General features: G+C 39.7%; 1 protein-coding gene across 6 annotated transcripts in view; it reads left to right on the plus strand.

Annotated features, from left to right (window-relative positions):
* The window catches only part of MIA3 (MIA SH3 domain ER export factor 3), a 56,000-nt gene that overhangs the window by 16,459 nt on the left and 21,113 nt on the right, over window positions 1-18,428 (plus strand). For 4 of the 6 annotated variants that reach the window (XM_065938371.1, XM_065938373.1, XM_065938372.1 and 1 more), the window contains exon 6: window positions 1,482-1,633. In XM_065938371.1, the coding sequence (XP_065794443.1) occupies window positions 1,482-1,633 (152 nt within the window). Of the gene's footprint in view, window positions 1-1,481; window positions 1,634-18,009; window positions 18,257-18,428 lie in introns of those variants that run through there. The other 2 variants (XM_065938375.1, XM_065938376.1) reach the window with 1 other exon arrangement.

Here is an 18,428-nt window from a genome sequence, read left to right on the forward strand (position 1 = left end):
GTATCAACAACGTTCTAACTTTTGTGTAGCTCACTCATTTTACTGATAAAACAGAACAGCCGATTGTTTTATTTTGTCTATCCAGTATTGTGATACAACATCATTATCATTTTGTGTTTTTAGAGGTTGTGGTCTCTAACCATAGGTAGAATCTTACCCTATGATACCACAGGCCTAACGGCACTGGGCTGCCTCCCTGACCACCTCAGCCCTTCAAAATACAGGAGAGGTCACAGCAGGAAGAGGAATTCAGCTAATTTGAGAAGAGATAGCATATCAGAGGTCTCTTGTGTTCCAGAGGATATTGAGTTCATATACAATACTCTGTACTTTTAAACTCTTATAACTCAAAAATGTTCTCTTTGTTGAGAATAAGTCACATACCAATAAACTTGATACCTTCTTGCTCGAAAACTTTCAGAGTTAGGAAAGATTTTGCTTGCAGAATTAAAACCAGATGTCTTGCCTCATTCTTTAAGTTGCATCACAAAGTGACACAGCTTCCTTTAGAGACTGAACTGTGAAAGTGAAAGTGTTAGTTGCTCTTTCATGCCCGACTCTTTGCGACCCCATGGACTGTAGCCCACCAGGCTCCTCTGTCTGTGGGATTCTCCAGGCAAGAATACTGCAGTGGGTCGCCATGCCCTTCTTTAGAAGATGATCTTCCCAAATCTCCCTTCATACATCTCAGATGAGGTGCTGACCTGGTTGGGAAAACTTCACCAGTGGTCAGATTCATAGGTCAGTGGCAGTGGAATCTTAGGGTTGGAAGACATCTGCGTGGCAACTAATCCTGCTTCTCATTAGTTACTTCTTGGACTCCTAGCTGTTTATAAGAAACACCCCAGACCCCCAAAACTCCTGAAATTCCTTCCCTACCACCATCTCACGTAGAGATCCTTCCAGGGAGAGGTAGAATTCGACCTCTTTTGCAGAGCTACACCAGGCCCCCGCCTGTGAGCAGGTCCCCTCCGTCTCGGCGTTTGCCATCCTCCCTTGTGTAGCTGTCATTCATGCATTCACTGCCTCCCAGGTGCCAGATGCTGCGCTGAGCATGGGTGCAAGTCTGCAAGCTGACACTCTTCTCTTTCTCATTGTTTGCCCGAAGTTTCTAATACAGTGCGTCACCAGCACTAAATAACTGTTTGTTAAACGTGATAGTGTGTCTATAGGAAAAGCATAAAATTCTGTGTTCCTCAATCACCGTGAATCTGTATTATTCAGACAGCAGTTGCATTGACAGCGATGTGATGGAGGAATTGCCGGCAGGTAGATTGGGTTGGAGATAGTGTTCATTTTATAATTGAGGATGTGATGGCTCTAATGAGGGTGCTGACATTTTTTAAAAATATATAAGTATTTTCAGGAGAAGCACATATCCAGGCAGAGAGACTAATATTCAATGGGCACTTGATAAATATTTAAAATGAAGAGAAACACTTATCCTGAAGTTTAAATAAAATATTTGCATTCTCCTTCAGCTTTAGGGATAATTACACCAGAAGGCACTCCTGTCGATGCTGTTGATGCCCCAAAGCAGCTGGCAACAAATACTGAAGAACCAGCAAGTGTTACGCCCCTGGAAAATGCAGTTGTTTTCATATACTCACTCATGTTTCATTTAACTAAGACGGTAAGTTTGACATGTAATTCTTCAAATCGAATGTTAATTATTACAGTTTTCAAGTGGATTTTAAGCATGAGGTGAAGAATTTAAAATGTCTTTATGAAAATTACTCCTGTATCTGTGTAGGCAGCCTCTGAAATAAGCCACAGGTGTGTGATGGTGGTGGGTTCTTGGCTCAGGTCAGCACTTGGAGATAGCGTTGCAGCCAGTGCTGAGCACCGGCACACCTGTCCTTCCCTCAGGGATCTTTCAGCCTAACAGGGAGAGAATGAAATTCACTTGAGACACAACATGATGTGGGAAAGAAGAGACGTATTTACCTGATGGTGTGATAGTATGTCAAATAAATTGATTCACTGAGGTGTGAGGATGGGCAGAGGAGGTCAGAAGTTAGCTGAGATATCTTCTGAGCAGAGTTGTAGGATCCGTGTGAGTTTGATGTGTAATTTGTTGTTGAATAGTCCTGGGGAGGTGGATGGGTGGAGTGCACAATCACACAGAAGTAGTAAGTTTGGAGAAATGGGACGTGAAGAAAAGGTTACTTGGCGTTGTCCAAGTATAGAGTTCGAGGGGCGTGTGTGGTCTTGTGGAGGGAGATGGACAGAGGTACGGGAGGTTGTATGTCACGGTAGGCTGTGTTAGAGATCCGTTGAAGGTTTCAAGCAGGAAATAAGTATGGTCATATTTGTTCTTAGAAAGAGTCACTTATGGCAGAATTATTTATTCAAATTTAACCATCTAAGGAATTCTGATCCATATGAGACATTTAGTCTGTCCATTGAATGTTATCTAAGCTTTCTAGGGCTTCGCGCCCCCTTGTGGTATTTTCTGGAATTGGACATTCTTCTTGGTAAATGATGGGAATGAGCAAGCTTTCAGAATTCAGAGGCCAAGTTACCCTTGGAGCTATAAAGTATACTCTGCATCAAAAATATCTATCCTCCAGGTTCGGTAATTTCAAGACTTTATAAGGAAAAGGGGTTATTATTTTGTTCTGTTATACACATGGGCTTTGAGTGAGGATAATCTGGTTTCAAATCCCAGGTTCGTTGTTTAGAAACTTGGGCAGGTTACTTAAGTTTGAATCTCAACTTTTTCATCTTTAAAATGCAAATAATACCTACCCCAGTTGTAAGAATTAAGTGAATCAATAATATCAAGTATATAGTGTAGTGCCTGGCATTTTATAAGATCTCATCCCCTGCCTGCTGCTTATTTGGATGATCGGAGAGGGCAGTATAAAAACGTTGGATACTGCAGGGAATTCAGGAGAAAGGCTGCCAGGGTGGGAAAGTTGGAGGAAAACCAAACCGTTTTTCAGTTTTCTGCATGTTTGTGGTAGTGGCAGCCACCCCAGTGAATGTGTATGCCCTGTTCAATTAGAATTCTGAAGGAAATTTTCAGTGATGAAGGCGATCTCAGAATTAGAATTTGGTTATCAGCATGAATCATCATCACGTCTAAAACTTAACAGCCTCCAGATGTGGAAGGAGTTCATTTTATTGGTGGGTATGCACAGAGCCCTGTTCTAGGACTGGGATGGAGGACACAGATGTGGTAGAGGATATTGTTTCTGCTTGAGGGATAACGGGAGAAGACACAGACATGAGTGGCAAGAGAAAAGGGTGCATATTACAAAGTAACAGTGACTTGAAAGGTATCGTCAAGAAAGTATTTGGATGGCCCAATATGTACAGAGTATTATGCTAGGCATAGAAGAGTCTAAGAGGCATAAAGGATAATTCTAATTTATGAAAGGCTTAAAAAAGGATATATCAAATATATATGGAAATTGGAAAAATGAGAAACATGAAATAGCTCTTGTAAAGCATCAGATAAGTGGTATAGATAACTCTTTGTAGTGCTGGGAAATAATGGGGTGCTGACTTGTTTGGGAAAACTGCACCAGAAGTCAGATGCATAGATCAGCAGTTGATGGAATCTCCAGGCTAGAGGAGATCTGAGAGAGCAACTAATTCAGCTTTTCACAAACTGCACTAATTTCCTCTACTCCAGCCCTGACTAGTAGTTATGGGGTCTGGGCATCAACAATTCCTAGTGTGAGTCATCTGTCTTATAAGACCACACATTGCTCTGTTGGTTAGTTTATTCTTATATTGACTCCAAATTTTTCTCCATATGATTTTTTTCTCTTAGAATCGAATTCCTTTTTTACATAGTAATCATTTAAATATTTGAAGTTATGCTTTCATTTTTTTTCTTTAGTGTTTTAGCATGGAAAATTTCAAAATGGTAATAGTAAAGAGAGAATAGTAAAATGAAATTACGGGCCCATCACTCAACTTAACAGTAATTCCTTAATACCCATTTTTTGACACATTTCAGAATCCCCTCCCTTCCTTTTAAAATTGTTTTTACTCAGTTCAGGATCTTGAGGTTCAAAAGTTTAAGGGGTTCATACATGTCTTAAATCAACCTTTTAATCAGATGTAAATTACATATAACAAAGTGTACCCATTCTAGGAATGAATTCTAACAAATGTAAACACTCATGTAAAAGCAACCATAACCAAATATGGAACATTTCTTTTGTTTGAAAAAGTTCCCTTGCATACCTTCTCAGTGTATCTTTCCCAAACCACCTGTTCTAGGCAACCATTGACAAAACTTTTCCTCACTGTACATTAGCTTTTCCTGTTGTAGAATTATAGTTATAAATGGATTTATAGTTAGGTGTGAAACTGCCCAGCCTCATGGTAAGTTTATTTTATCTTGGAAACTGCCCAGCTGCTCTCAAAAGTGACTGTACCATTTTATATTTCCACTAAAAATTTCTAAAACTTCCATTTGGTCACATATTTGCTAACTTCTGGTATTATCAGCCTTAAAGTGTAGCCATTCTAGTGGGCATGCCTTTGAGGTTTTAATTATATTTCCTGATGCTTAATGAGGTTGAGCACTTTTTCAAGTGGCCATCCTTTTTCATGGGCTAATGTGTGAAATAGCTCTTTAAATCTTTTGTCCTTCTTTAAACTGGCATTTGTTTTTTTTCTAAATATTAAAGTCTAAGAGTTCTTTGTATTCATATAATTTAGAAACAGCTCCTTTGTCAGATACATATTGCAAATCATTTCTTTCAGACTCTGGCTTGGCCTTTCAATTTCTTAGCATTGTCTTTTGAAGAGCATATTTTTAACTTTGATGAGCACCATTTTATTAATGTTCACTTTTATGGTGAGTGCCTTTTGTCTCCTGCCTAAGGAATCATAGGCAATTACAATGATGTGAATATTTTCATATTTTCCTCTAGAAGTTTTATTGTTACACCCTTTCATGATTAAGACCTTGTTCCATTTTGGGTAAATTTTTGTGAATGTTGTGAGGTAGAGATCAGGTTTCATTTTTTCCGCCCAAATGGATATCCATTTGCTCCCAGACCATTTCTTTCCCCTTTAAATTACATTGGCACCTTGAGTTGAGATCAGTTGAACACATATATGTCCCTTTTCTGGACTCTATTCTGTTCTATTGATCCTATCCTAAGACAATACCACACTGTTTTGATCACTATAGCTTTATAGTAGGTTTTGCAATCAGGTAGTTCCTTTGTGAAATTGTTTTGGTCACTGCATTTCCTTTGCATTTCCACATAAAGTTCAGAATGACTTTCTACAAAAACTCATGCTGAGTGTTTGATTGTTCTTATACTGAATCCATAGATGAATTTGGGAAGAACTGGTATCAACAAATATTAAGGCTTCTAATTGAGATGAACTGAGTTCATCTCTGCATTCATTTAGATCTTTATAATTTCTCTCAACAGGGCTTTGTACTTTTCAGTGTACAAGTTTCATGCATATTTTGTTTATGTATGCCAGGTATTTCATGGTTCTTGATGTTCTAAATGGTATTTTTTTACATTTTGTTCACAATTTTTTGCTGATATCTAGAAATACAGTTGAATTTTTTGGACTGACCTTGTATCTTATCAAATTTACTTATTATCTTTCTTAAATTATCTATTATTTCTAAGGGGGGGTGTAGATTTCATACGATTCTCTGTGTAGATGACCATGGCATCTATGAATAAACACCTTTTTAAAAAGTCAGATTAATTAAAGCATAATTTACATCTAGTAAAATTTACCCTTTCTGTATGCAATTCTGTGTTTTCACATTTTTTTCAAAAATTTTTGTGTTCACCCTTGCGTCTCTTTCTAGGACTCTAACTATATTTATGTTAGCTCATTTTATGTAGTTCCACGGGTCACTGAGGCTCTGTTCTTTGTTGTTGTTATTAGTCTTGTTATATCTTAGCTTCAATTTAAGTACTTCCTGTTGCTATCTTTAAGTTTATTTATCTTTAAGTTGTTCTTTTTTGGTATCTTATCTGCTCTTAAGCCATCAAGTGAAATTTTCATTTTGGCTATTTTATTTTTTAGCTCTAAAAGTCCCACTTAGTTTTATTTTATATCTTCCATTTCTCTCCTCACTATGGTCATTAAAAAAAAATTCTTCAATATATTTTTAAATGATTCTTTTAAAGCCCCTTAAAGCTAACATTCTGTCATCTCTTGCAATTTCTTGGTCTATTTTTGTAGGTTGACTTATCTCTTATATGGGATACATTTTTCTGCTTTTTTTCACGTCTAGAGGTTTTGTGTTTGGGTTTTTTTTTTTGGTTTGATTGATTTTGTTTCTTTTTGCATACTAGGCACTGGGAATATAATGTTGGGTGCCTGGATTTTGGTGGCTTCCTTTAAAGAAGTGTTGAAGTTTGTTTTTCTATACTGTTAAGTTACTTGAAGATCAGCTTGATCCTTTCTAGTCCTGTTTTTAAGATTTGTTGCGAGGTATAGTGTGTATAGTAGTATTTACTCCAGGGCTCGTGTTTCCCTACTACGATGATGTTATTCTTCTGGAATCTACTAAATGCCCTGAGCATTCATTAAGGTCAGTTCATGCTGACTAGCTGGATTACAGATGTCTCCCAGCCCTGCATTAACTGGAAATTGTTCAGCTTCCAGCCGCCTTGCAAGTTGTTCTTTTTGCCCGTAGTTGTTCTCTGCTGATCCTGAAGGAATCTTGCTTATACAGGTGCTGCTTTGAATTCAGCCCACGACTGAAGGAGACATCCTTGCAGATTCCTCGAACTCTTTTTCTTTGTAGTTCTCATCTTTCCGGTAACTGTCTGTGCATGTGGCAGGCACCTCAGCCTCCCTGAACTCTGATCTCCGCCTCCTTGGCAAGATTGGTATATTTTGCTTATCTTCCCTGTATTGTGGTCTAGAAAGTGCCTCCAGGTAAAAAGCCGGGTGATCACAGGGCGCAACTAATTTGTTAGCCTTTCCTTAGGAGTCGCAGTTGGGTGCTGCCTCTTGTTCTCTACCCGAACAACTTTTTTTTTTTTTTTTTTCATAAATTTTGTCCAGTTTTCTAGTTATTTTCAGTGGGAGGGCGAGTATCAGATCAGTTAACTCAGTCTATACATGTCTTCTTTTTGTTTGTTTGTTGTATTTTGTTTGTTTGTTTGTTCAGTGTATTCATTGAAGAGACAGGTTTGTTTGGCTGCTAGGAAGTACCATAGTGTGGGTTTTGCTAACTGCATTCCTCTAGTACAATTGAACATTTTCCCTTGTTGCTTATATTTCTTGGTAATTGCTTAGTCATATTGGAAGTCCAGATTCAGTTTCATTTTTGTTTGGCAGGAATACTTAATAGAAGATGTCCTACTTCCATCAGGAGGCGTCTGTTGTCTAGATGTCCCTCTTCTTGACATTCCTAGCAATCGGTGACCTTGATTAGAATGTCTGCATTATAGGCTGTAGGATGGTAACTGTCTACTTACAGTGTTCCCACATCATTTAAAGGCTGGGACACTTCTATAAAGAGACACTTAATAATCAACTATTCTTTACACTGAGTATTGGTTTGTATACTTAATGCAGTATAAATATTTGATTCTTTCTGTTTAAATAGTTTTCAAAATAATGAGTTGTCTTAGCATTATCCAAAGGTGCCCCAAAGGTTTATGGGTGTGTTTCTTCTAACTCTTTTCTAAAAATCATTAGGATGTATGAATTTTAAAGTATTTGGTTTGTTATAATCCATAGTAGTTATTATTCTAATCAATGCTCAGTCTCTCCCGTTTTTGGTTACTGGGAGCCTCTTCAGTTTGGCTCCTGGCCTCTTTTGACATCATCTCATGGTCATTGATGACCTTCCTTGCTTTCTAGTGTAACAAGATGTTCCAAGCTCATTATGTACATTTCCTGCCCAGATCTTGAAGGAGTTATTTCTCTAAAGAGTCTTTTTTCCTTTTACTGGGAAATGGTATTCAGAGGCAACATTCTGGATACTAAGATCACTTACTGCTTTAGAGTTGGCCATCATTTCTAGGCCTTTTCAGAGGACAAAGCTAGGATGTAAGAGAGGATTTTTTTTATGTGACTGTTCATTACGATGCCATTTGGATATTCCCAATCAGAGTTCCAGGTGCTAATGGAATTTTACTTAACTACGTCTATCTGACATTGTATTTTCTTTCTCCGATGTTGGAAGTCCCAGTTTTTAATGACATCAACACAATTATTTATTTACCTTATTTTACAATATTCACATAACAGTATTAAAAATGCCATATCAACACTACCACCCACAATGTGTTGCTGAAAATATTGCAAGGATATTTTGCAGCTCTTTTTAAAATCTTTAACCTGTATCCTACTGGGGTATGCTTGAAAGTAATCCTTTTATGTTGTCCTGCCATTAAATTGACATAGTTAGGTTAGTTGTTTCATTTTTGCTTTCAATTTTTAGGGATTTTTTTTTAAAGATTTTTAAATTTTATAATTATCTAACAAATTTACAAGAGCCAAAGTCAATTTGTAAAACAAAGTCTGTTCAGAGAAGTCTAACTTTTGTCCTATTTCCACCCAACCTGTTGATATGTTCCTATATAGGTAATTTAAAAATTAATTTCATTATCTACCCTGCCATTAAAAAATAAGCAAATGATTTCTGCATCTGGGCTTTCCATGTGGTGCTAGTGGTAAAGAGCTTGCCTGCCAATGCAAGAGGCATAAGAGATGCAGGTTCAATCCCTGGATCAGGAAGATTCCCCTAGAGAAGGAAACGGCAACCCACTCCAGTATTCTTGCCCGGAGAATCTCACGGACAGAGGAGCCCCACGAGCTACAGTCCTTGGGGTTCACAAAGAGTCGGACACGACTGAGCGACTTCCACTTTTCTGCATCTAGCCGAGGTAGATTTATTGATACCAGCTTTACTCTCTTAACTAAAACAGCTAAAAAGAAACAAACTGAGACAAAATACATGACACAGCAGTTTTCAAGTCATCAGGCAACAAAGAACAGTAGTGTCTGAAAGCTAGAGAACAAATGCCATGAGGTTTACAGTTGTCACGTCTTGCTGCACTGAGAGAGCTCCCAGGCTGTGGCACAGAGAGGAGGACCCTGAACTGAGGAGGTGGAGCTGAAAGGCCAGGAAAAGCAAAGCAGCTCGGATTCCCAAGGTGGAAGTCTAAGAGGAGAGCTACACAGACAGCGAGCCCTGGGGATTTTTGAAAGGCTCCTGTGTATTCACCAGAGCACTGATCACACGTGAGGGTGACAGACTACTCAAGGTCAGAGAGTGACCTTGATCTAGTGAGTAGAAGCGACAATTGCTGACACAGGGCCAGGAATAGTACCTCGTAATTCTAAGGGAATTGGGTAGAGTCTCAGAAGGGTCTTGCCTCAGCCTAAATGCTGTTCTTGTCCTCCTTAACAAATCTTAAAAGCACGACCCAATAGAACCAAACTGTTCCCCAGCAATTTACCTGCGTCCCAGAACAAAGCTTAAGAATATCTGGTGTATTAGTCAGGGTTCTCTAGAGAAGCAGTAGGATATACATACAAGAAGAGATTTAGTTTAAGGAATTGAGTTACAGATGGAGCTGAGAAGTCCCACAGTCTGCAATATGCAAGCTGGAGACCCTGTAAAGTTGGGTTGTAATCAGTCCAAGTCCAAAGACCTGAGAACCAGGGGAACTGATTCTCCCCTAGATCTGAGGGCCTGAGAACCAGGAGCACCAGGAGCAGAAGACTGATGTTCCAGCTTGAGCAATCAAGAAGGAGGGGACACATTTTTTCCTTCTGCCCTTTGTTCTCTTCAGGGCCTCGATGGATTGAATGGTCCCCACTCACAGTGAGGAGGCCAATCTGCTTTACTTATTGTATCAATTCAAATGCTAATCTCATCTGGAATCACACAAAGACACACCCCCAAATAACATTTAATCTGGGTGCCCTAGCATCAGTCAAACTGATGTAAAAAATTGAGCATCACATTTATTCACAAAGTATGGCATCCTGTCAAAGATTATCAGGCATGCAGAGGCAAGAAAAGATGACCTGTGATAATGAGAAAAATCAGCCAAAGCCAAAAAAGACTGTCAGAGATGTTAGAATTAGATGATGGTAATACTACTGCCATATTTCAGATATTAAAAAAGCTAATGTAGAGACGTGAAAAATATTTTTTAGAAAAGATCCAAACTTCTAGAGATGAAACGCCTCTGGTGAAAATATACTGTGTGGGATTAATGCTAGACTAGACACTGTTGATGAAAAGATTAGTGAACTTGAAGATATAGCAATAGAAGACATCTAAAAGGAAACATATGGGGGAAAAAAGAAAACTGAGCAGATTATCAGTGAGCTGTGGGGACACTTTTCAAGCAGTCTAGTACATTTAACTGGAATCCCTGGAGGAAAGGATAGAGAGGTGTTCAGAAAATTATTTGAGGAAATAAAGGATGAAAAATCTCTAAACTTTATGAAAGCTGCACCTACAGAGCCAAGTTCAATGAAACCCAAGTATAAGAAGCACGAAGAAAACTACACAAAGGTATGTGCTTGTGCTCAGTTGCTCATCATGTCCAACATTTTGGGACCCCATGGAGTGTAGCCCACCAGGCTCTTCTGTCCATAGAATTTCCCAGGAAAGAATACTGGAGTGGGTTGCCATCTCCTCCTCCAGGGGATCTTCCTGACCCAGGGAGCAAATGGACATATATCATAATCAAATTGCACAAAGTAAGTGATAAAGAGCAGTATCAGCCAGAGAAAAGAGATATTTTAGGAACTAAGATTACATTGACATCAGATTTCTTATTGGAAACAAGGCATGGGAGAATATAGTGGAATAATATCTTTTAATATACTTGAGAAATACTGTTGATCTCCAACATTATACACGTAAAATATTTTTCAAAAATGAAGACTCTTCCCCCCGCCCCCCACCTAAACATACAAGAGCTGAAAAAATTCACCAGGATACCTGCACTGTAAGAAATGTTAAGCGAAGACCTTTAGGCTTAAGAAAAATGACAAGAGATGGATACAATGGACCTACACAGAGTAGTGACGAATGCCAGAAATGGTAGGTATATGGCTAAATATATAAAACCATTATCTTATTATTTAAATATCTTTACAAGTTAATTTGCTGTTTAAAGAAAAATATTATCAGTGTATAATGGGGTTTACAAAATATGTAAAGGATAAAATATATGACAATAGTATTTATACTGTTGATCAGGAGAGGGAGAAAGGTGATAACTCTTGTAAAAGTCTTATTGCATACATGAAGTAGTACAGTATCACTTGAATGTAGGCTGTGATCATTGATCATTTAAAGATGTATGGTATAATAGTATAGATGTATAGTATTATAGTATGGGCTTCCCTGGTAGATCAGACAATAAAGAATCCACCTGCAATGTAGGAGATCCGGGTTTGATCCCTGGATAGGGAAGATCCCCTGGAGAAAGGGATGGCAACCCACTCCAGTAATCTTGCTTGCAGAAACCCATGAACAGAGGAGCCTAGTGGGCTACAACCCATGGGGTCACAAAGAGTTAGATACAACCAACCGACTAAGCACACACACATATAGTATAGTATAAACTGTAAATCAGTCACTAAAATAACAAAACAAGGAATTACACCTAATAAATCAACAAAGGTGATAAATTAGTATCATTAAAAAGACATGATCCAAAAGAAGGTAGAATAAGAGGAAAAGGGGAACAAAGAACAGATGGGATAAACAGAAGAAAAAAAAAATGCTGGGCTTAAACTTAACCATATCAAGCCACAGACTAAGAGGGAGTCATTACAAAGCATATATCTGATAAAGGACTTATATCTTGATTATATGAAGAACTCTCAAAATTCACTAAGAAAAAACATAAGCCAGTAAAATAACAGTTCACGAAAAAAGATGTGGATAGCAGATAAGCACATTCAAAAAATAAAAAACTGAACATCATTAATTATGAGGGAATGCAAATTTAAACCATCATGACTAAATAACACCGAAATTAAAAAGACCAAGTGTTGGGGAAGATGTGGAGGGACTGGAAATACCGTACACTGCATGTGGGGATATAAAATGGTACCACCACCTTGGAAAATAGTTGGTCAGTTTCTTAGAAAGGTAGACATACACCTGTCAAATGATCTAGCCATTCTTCTACCAAGCACAAATTATACATCCATAGAAGGCCTTGTATATCAAGGTTTGTAGCAGCTCAGTTTGCAAAAGTCAAAAAGTGGAGAAACAAAAATATCCATCAGGTGGTTAGTAAGTGAATGAATTGTGGTTTATCCATACAATGAAATGCTACTCAGCAGTAAAATAGTAATGATTGTTGATCTATTCAGCAACACAGATTAATCTCAAGTTATATTGAGTGAGAGAAGCCAGAGAAAATAGAATACATAGCGAATTATTCCATATATATAAAACATTAGGAAATGCAGACTAATCTATTAAGACAGCAATTCTGCTAGGGGGCAGGGAGGAATGACAAGTGGCAGGAGGTGGGATTACCAAGGGGATGATGAGGCTTTTGGAGGTGAAGGGTATGTTCATTATTGTGAGTGTGATGTTTTCACAGATGTATTCATCTGTTAGAACTTATCAGATTGTGCGTTTAAGTAAGTGTAGTTTACTGCATGTCAGTTTTACCTAGAAGCTGTAAGATTCTTCTCTCCTATATATATATATATATACATATACATATATATGTATATGAAGTAAAACCCTAGCGGTATATAAAATTATTTCATTTCTTTTTTCCAGTTTCATACTACAGTTGACCCTTGAACAATCCAAGTTTGAATTGCTTGGATCCCTACTTATGCATGTTTGGTTTTTTTTCCCATTAAATGCATACTACAGTGCTACACAATCCACAGTTGGTTGAATCCTCGAAGGCAGGAGGACTCTTGTCTAAGGAGAGCCCACTAACTGTAAAATATGTGGGGATTTTTGACTGCACCAAGGGTTAGTACCCCTAACCTCTGTGGTGTTCAGTGGTCAGCTGTATATTTTAATGTATTCAACATTTGTTCTATCATTGGACGATTTGGTTATTTCCAATCTTTTGTTATTATAACAAGGCTTTGTACATATATCTTTCTAGCATTTGTTATTCTAGTTCTAATATCTTTGAGACAGATCTTTAGAACTTTCTATATATATATACATATATATATTTTTATATATATATATATATATATATATATATATATATAGGGATTGTTCTGTCAGAGGTTATTACACAAGTAATTTGGGGAGATGTTGCTAGATTTTTGCTCATAGGGGTTTGTATCGTTTTGTATAATGATCAGTAATGTATGAGGACCCATTTCCTCTGCATTCTCTCACTAAAAGAGTGTGTTGTTAAATGTTTGGATCTTGCCAATAGAAGTGAGAAATGGTATCTCAATATAGGTTTAATTTGTACTTCTTTTATTACGATTGAGATAGAGCATGTTTCCCTATGTCTGTGAGCTCTTCCTGCTGCTTTCCTGAGGACTATCTTCATTTTTTTCTGCTCATATTTTGTAGGCTTGCTGGCTGACTTCTCTATTTGTAAAGTTCTTTATTCTTTAGGAATATTAACCCTTTGTAACAAATTTCAAATATTTTTTCCCTCAGGTTTTCACTGTCAAACTCTGCTTATTTTAGTCCCAAGAGTTGGACAACACTTTTTTTTTTTTTTATTTCTAAGTAATCAAGTTTACAAATCTTTTCCTTTAGATCTTGAGACCTAATTAGGAAGGTTTTCCTCACTCCTAGTAATCAAGAAAACTAACCAATCCGATCACATGGACCACAGCCTTGTCTAATTCAATGAGACTATGAGCCATGCTGTGTAGGGCCACCCAAGATAGATGGGTCATGGTGGAGAGTTCTGACAAAATGTGGTCCACTGGAGAAGGGAATGGCAAACCACTTCAGTATTCTTGCCTTGGGAACCTCAAATATGAACAGTATGAAAAGGCAAAAAGCTAGGACACTGAAAGATGAACTTCCCAGGTTGGTAGGTGCCCAGTATGTTACTGGAGATCAGTGGAGAAATAACTCCAGAAAGAATAAAGAGACACAGCCAAAGCAACAATACCCAGTTCTGGATGTGATTGGTGGTGGAAGTAAAGTCTGATGCTATAAAGAGCAATATTGCATAGGAACCTGGAATGTTAGGTCCATGATTCAAGGGAAATTGGAAGCGGTCAAACAGGAGATGGCAAGAGTGAACATTGACATTTTAGGAATCAACGAACTAAAATGGACTGGAACAGGTGAATTTAACTCAGATGACCATTGTATCTACTACTGTGGGCAAGAATCCCTTAGAAGAAATGGAGTAGCCATCATAGTCAACAAGAGAGTCCGAAGTACAGTATTTGGATGCAATCTCAAAAATGACAGAATGATCTCTGTTTGTTTCTAAGGCAAGCCACTCAGTATCACAGTAATCCAAGTCTATGCCCTGACCAGTAACGCTGAAGAAGCTGAAGTTGAATGGTTCTATGAAGACCTACAAGACCTTTTAGAACGAACACCCAAAAAAGATGTCCTTTTCATTATGTGGGACTGGAATGCAAAAGTAGGAAGTCAAGAAATACCTGGAGTAACTGGCAAATTTGGCCTTGGAGTACAGAATGAAGCAGGGCAAAGGCTAGTAGAGTTTTGCCAAGAGAATGCACTGGTCATAGCAAACACCCTCTTCCAACAGCACAAGAGAAGACTCTACACATGGACATCACCAGATGGTCAATACCAGAATCAGATTGATTATATTCTTTGCAGCCAAAGATGGAGAAGCTCTATACAGTCAGCAAAAACAAGACTGGGAGCTGACTGTGGCCTAGATCATGAACTGCTTATTGCCAAATTCAGACTTAAATTGAAGAAAGTAGGGAAAACCACTAGAACATTCAGGTATGACCTAAATCAAATCCCTTACGATTATACAGTGGAACTGAGAAATAGATTCAAGAGATTAGATCTGATAGAGTGCCTAAAGAACTATGGACGGAGGTTCGTGACATTATACAGGAGACAGGGATCAAGACCATCCCCAAGAAAAAGAAATGCAAAAAGGCAAAACGGTTGTATGAGGAGGCCTTACAAATAGCTGTGAAAAGAAGAGAAGCGAAAGGCAAAGGGTACAAGGAAAGATATGCCCATCTGAACATAGAGTTCCAAAGAATAGCAAGGAGAGAGAAGAAAGCCTTCCTCAGTGATCAGTGCAAAGAAATAGAGGAAAACAGTAGAATGGGAAAGACTAGAGATCTCTTCAAGAAAATGAGAGATACCAAGGCAACATTTCATGCAAAGGTGGGCACAATAAAGGAGAGAAATGGTCTGGACCTAGCAGAAGCAGAAGATATTAAGAAGAGGTGGCAAGAATACACAGAAGAACTATACAAAAAAGATCTTCATGACCCAGATAATCATGAAGGTGTGATCACTCACCTAGAACCAGACAACCTGGAATGCGAAGTCAAGTGGGCCTTAGGAAGCGTCACTATGAACAAAGCTAATGGAGGTGATGGAATTCCAGTTGAGCTATTTCAAATCTTAAAAGACGATGCTGTGAAAGTGCTGCACTCAATATGCCAGCAAATTTGGAAAACTCCAACAGTGGCCACAGGACTGGAAAAGGTCAGTTTTCATTCCAGTCCCAAAGAAAGGCAATCCCAAAGAATGCTCAGACTACCACACAATTGCACTCATCTCACACACTGGTAAAGTAATGCTCAAAATTCTCCAGGCTTCAACAGTATGTGAACTGTGAACTTCCCAGATGTTCAAGCTGGATTCAGAAAAGGCAGAGGAACCAGAGATCAAATTGCCAACATCTGCTGGATCATCGAAAAAGCAAGAGAGTTCCAGAAAAACATCTATTTCTGCTTTATTGACTATGCCAAAGCCTTTGATTGTGTGTATCACAACTGTGGAAAATTCTGAAAGATATGGGAAATACAGATTTCTCCTCCTGAGAAACCTGTATGCAGGTCAGGAAGCAACAGTTAGAACTGGGACATGGAATAAGAGACTGGTTCCAAATCGGGAAAGGAGTATGTCAAGGCTGTATACTGTCACCCTCCTTATTTAACTTATATGCAGAGTACATCATGAGAAACACTTGGCTGGATGAAGTGCAAGCTGGAATCAAGATTGCTGGGAGAAATATCAGTAGCCTCATCCTTAAGGCAGAAAGTGAAGAACTAAAGAGCCTCTTGATGAAAGTGAAAGAGGAGAGTGAAAAAGGTGGCTTAAAACTCAACATTCAGAAAACTTAAGATCATGGCATCTGGTCCCATCACTTGATGGCAAATAGATGGGGAAGCAATGGAAACAGTGTCAGACTTTATTTTTTTGGTCTCCAGAATCACTGCAGATGGCAACTGCAGCCATGAAATTAAAAGAGGCTTGCTCCTTGGAAGAAAAAAAGTTAAGACCAATTTAAACAGCATATTAAAAAGCAGAGACATTACTTTGCCAACAAAGGTTCATCTAGTCAAGGCTATGGTTTTTCCAGTAGTCATGGATGGATGTGAGAGTTGGACTATAAAAGGAAGCTGAGCACCGAAGAATTGATGCTTTTGAACTGTGGTGTTGGAGAAGACTCTTGAGAGTCCCTTGGACTGTGAGATCAAACCTGTCCATCTTAAAGGAAATCAGTCCTGAATATTCATTGGAAAGACTGATGCTTAAGCTGAAGCTCAAATACTTTGACCACCTATGCGAAGAACTGACTCATTTGAAAAGACCCTGATACTGGGAAAGATTGAGGGCAGGAGGAAAAGGGAATGACGGAGGATAAGATGATTGGATGGCATCACCGACTCAATGGACATGAGTTTGAGTAAACTCCAGGAGTTGGTGATGGACAGGGAGGGCTGGCGAGCTGCCCTGGGGTTGCAAAGAGTCGGAAAGGACTGAGTGACTGAACTGAACTGAATAATCAAGAAATTCATCCATATTTTTTCTAGTACTTACTTGTTCTCATTTTTACATTCAGGTTTCTGACCTAGTTGGAATTTATCCTTTTGGACAGTGAGGGGGAAAAAAAAATCCCATTTTTATTATTTTCCATTTGATTATCTAGTTATGTCAACGCCACTTGTTAAAAAGTCTGTTTTTCTCACAGTTGACTCTTACTGTACCCTAAATTGCCAATGTAGTTGGGTCTATTTCTAGATTTTTCTATCCTGTCCCATGGTCTGTCTGTATGTATTCTTGGGTCAGTTACCATACTGTTTTAATTATGGAGCATGACTTAGCCCACTACTCCCCCCACCCCCCTTCTATTTCTAGCTTTCCCTGCTTAATTGTTCTTCTGAATTGGGTCATATTCAACTCATAAACATACATACCTTTAGACGTCTAAAAACATCAGTCACTCCACCGCCCCCAGGGTTAAATATTTTTTATTATCTTCAACCCTTAAAACGTGATTTCCAGACTGTTCCTTGTCCTTTTCCACAAATCCTAAAACCGTAAAATGTGGGACTCAAAACTGACCCCACTGGCATAAGTGTAGAAATGACAAGCTTCCGTAGAATTACACTTCTTAGAGGGGCATCAGCGAGAACGTGGGGGCAGTAGGAACACTAGGAAGCGTGGCAGGGAAAAAGTAAGCCGGGGACCGCAGAGGGCCGGGAAGGAACCTGGCCCTGCGTCGCGGCCGAGGCGGAGGGCGGTCCATCAGAGGCACCGGGAGCGGCTGGCGTCTCAGCACCTGGAGATAAAAGGGTCCAGCTCTGGGCAGGCGTGAGTGGGCCACCTTCTGCCTTTCCCCCAGCCTCCGCTGATTGTCCTCGAAACTCCCGGGCCCAGGGAATCGCGCCTTCTCGCCCTCTTGCTGAGGCGTTCCGTCTCCCCCTGCTGTCACTCGGAGTCTTTGCTTTTCTCCCCGCGACGCGCTCGACCATTGGTTTCTTCCGCTGTGGCCCCGCCCCCCCGCGGGCCCGGCCCCCGTAGGCGTCGGTACTTGCGCCAGGGGCCGTGTGTTATGACGTGTTTTCCAGGAGGCGCGGGGCGAAAGTGCCAGAGGCCGAGGAAGGCGAAGTTCAGTCCGAGTTTCCGCCCCCTGAGCCGGGTTTTTTCCGAAGGAGGAAGCGGTGATAGAGAGGGGCTCTGGTGCCGTCCAGCAGGGAAGCGTCGGCCGCGCTCCGCTGTCCCGTCACGATGGACTCAGTACCTGCCACGGTGCCTTCTGTTACCTCCTCCCCGGGGGACCCAGAGCTTCTGGGACCCCTGTCGGTGCTCTACGCAGCCCTGATAGCCAGGCTTCTGGAGGTGACGGCCCTCACCCTCAGCTCTGGCAGGCGGGTGGACGTGTTCTGAGCGGAGTGGGTGCCCTGACCGGGCGGAGGAGAAATAAAAGTGTGTGTCAGGCCGGAAGCGGCAGGACTTTCCGGTGCTGTTTAAGGAGATGGTGGGAGTGTATTTGAGAAGGTTTTGTGGCGCT

The sequence above is a fragment of the Muntiacus reevesi genome, chromosome 5, assembly GCF_963930625.1.
Source record: "Muntiacus reevesi chromosome 5, mMunRee1.1, whole genome shotgun sequence".
NCBI lineage: Eukaryota > Metazoa > Chordata > Mammalia > Artiodactyla > Cervidae > Muntiacus > Muntiacus reevesi.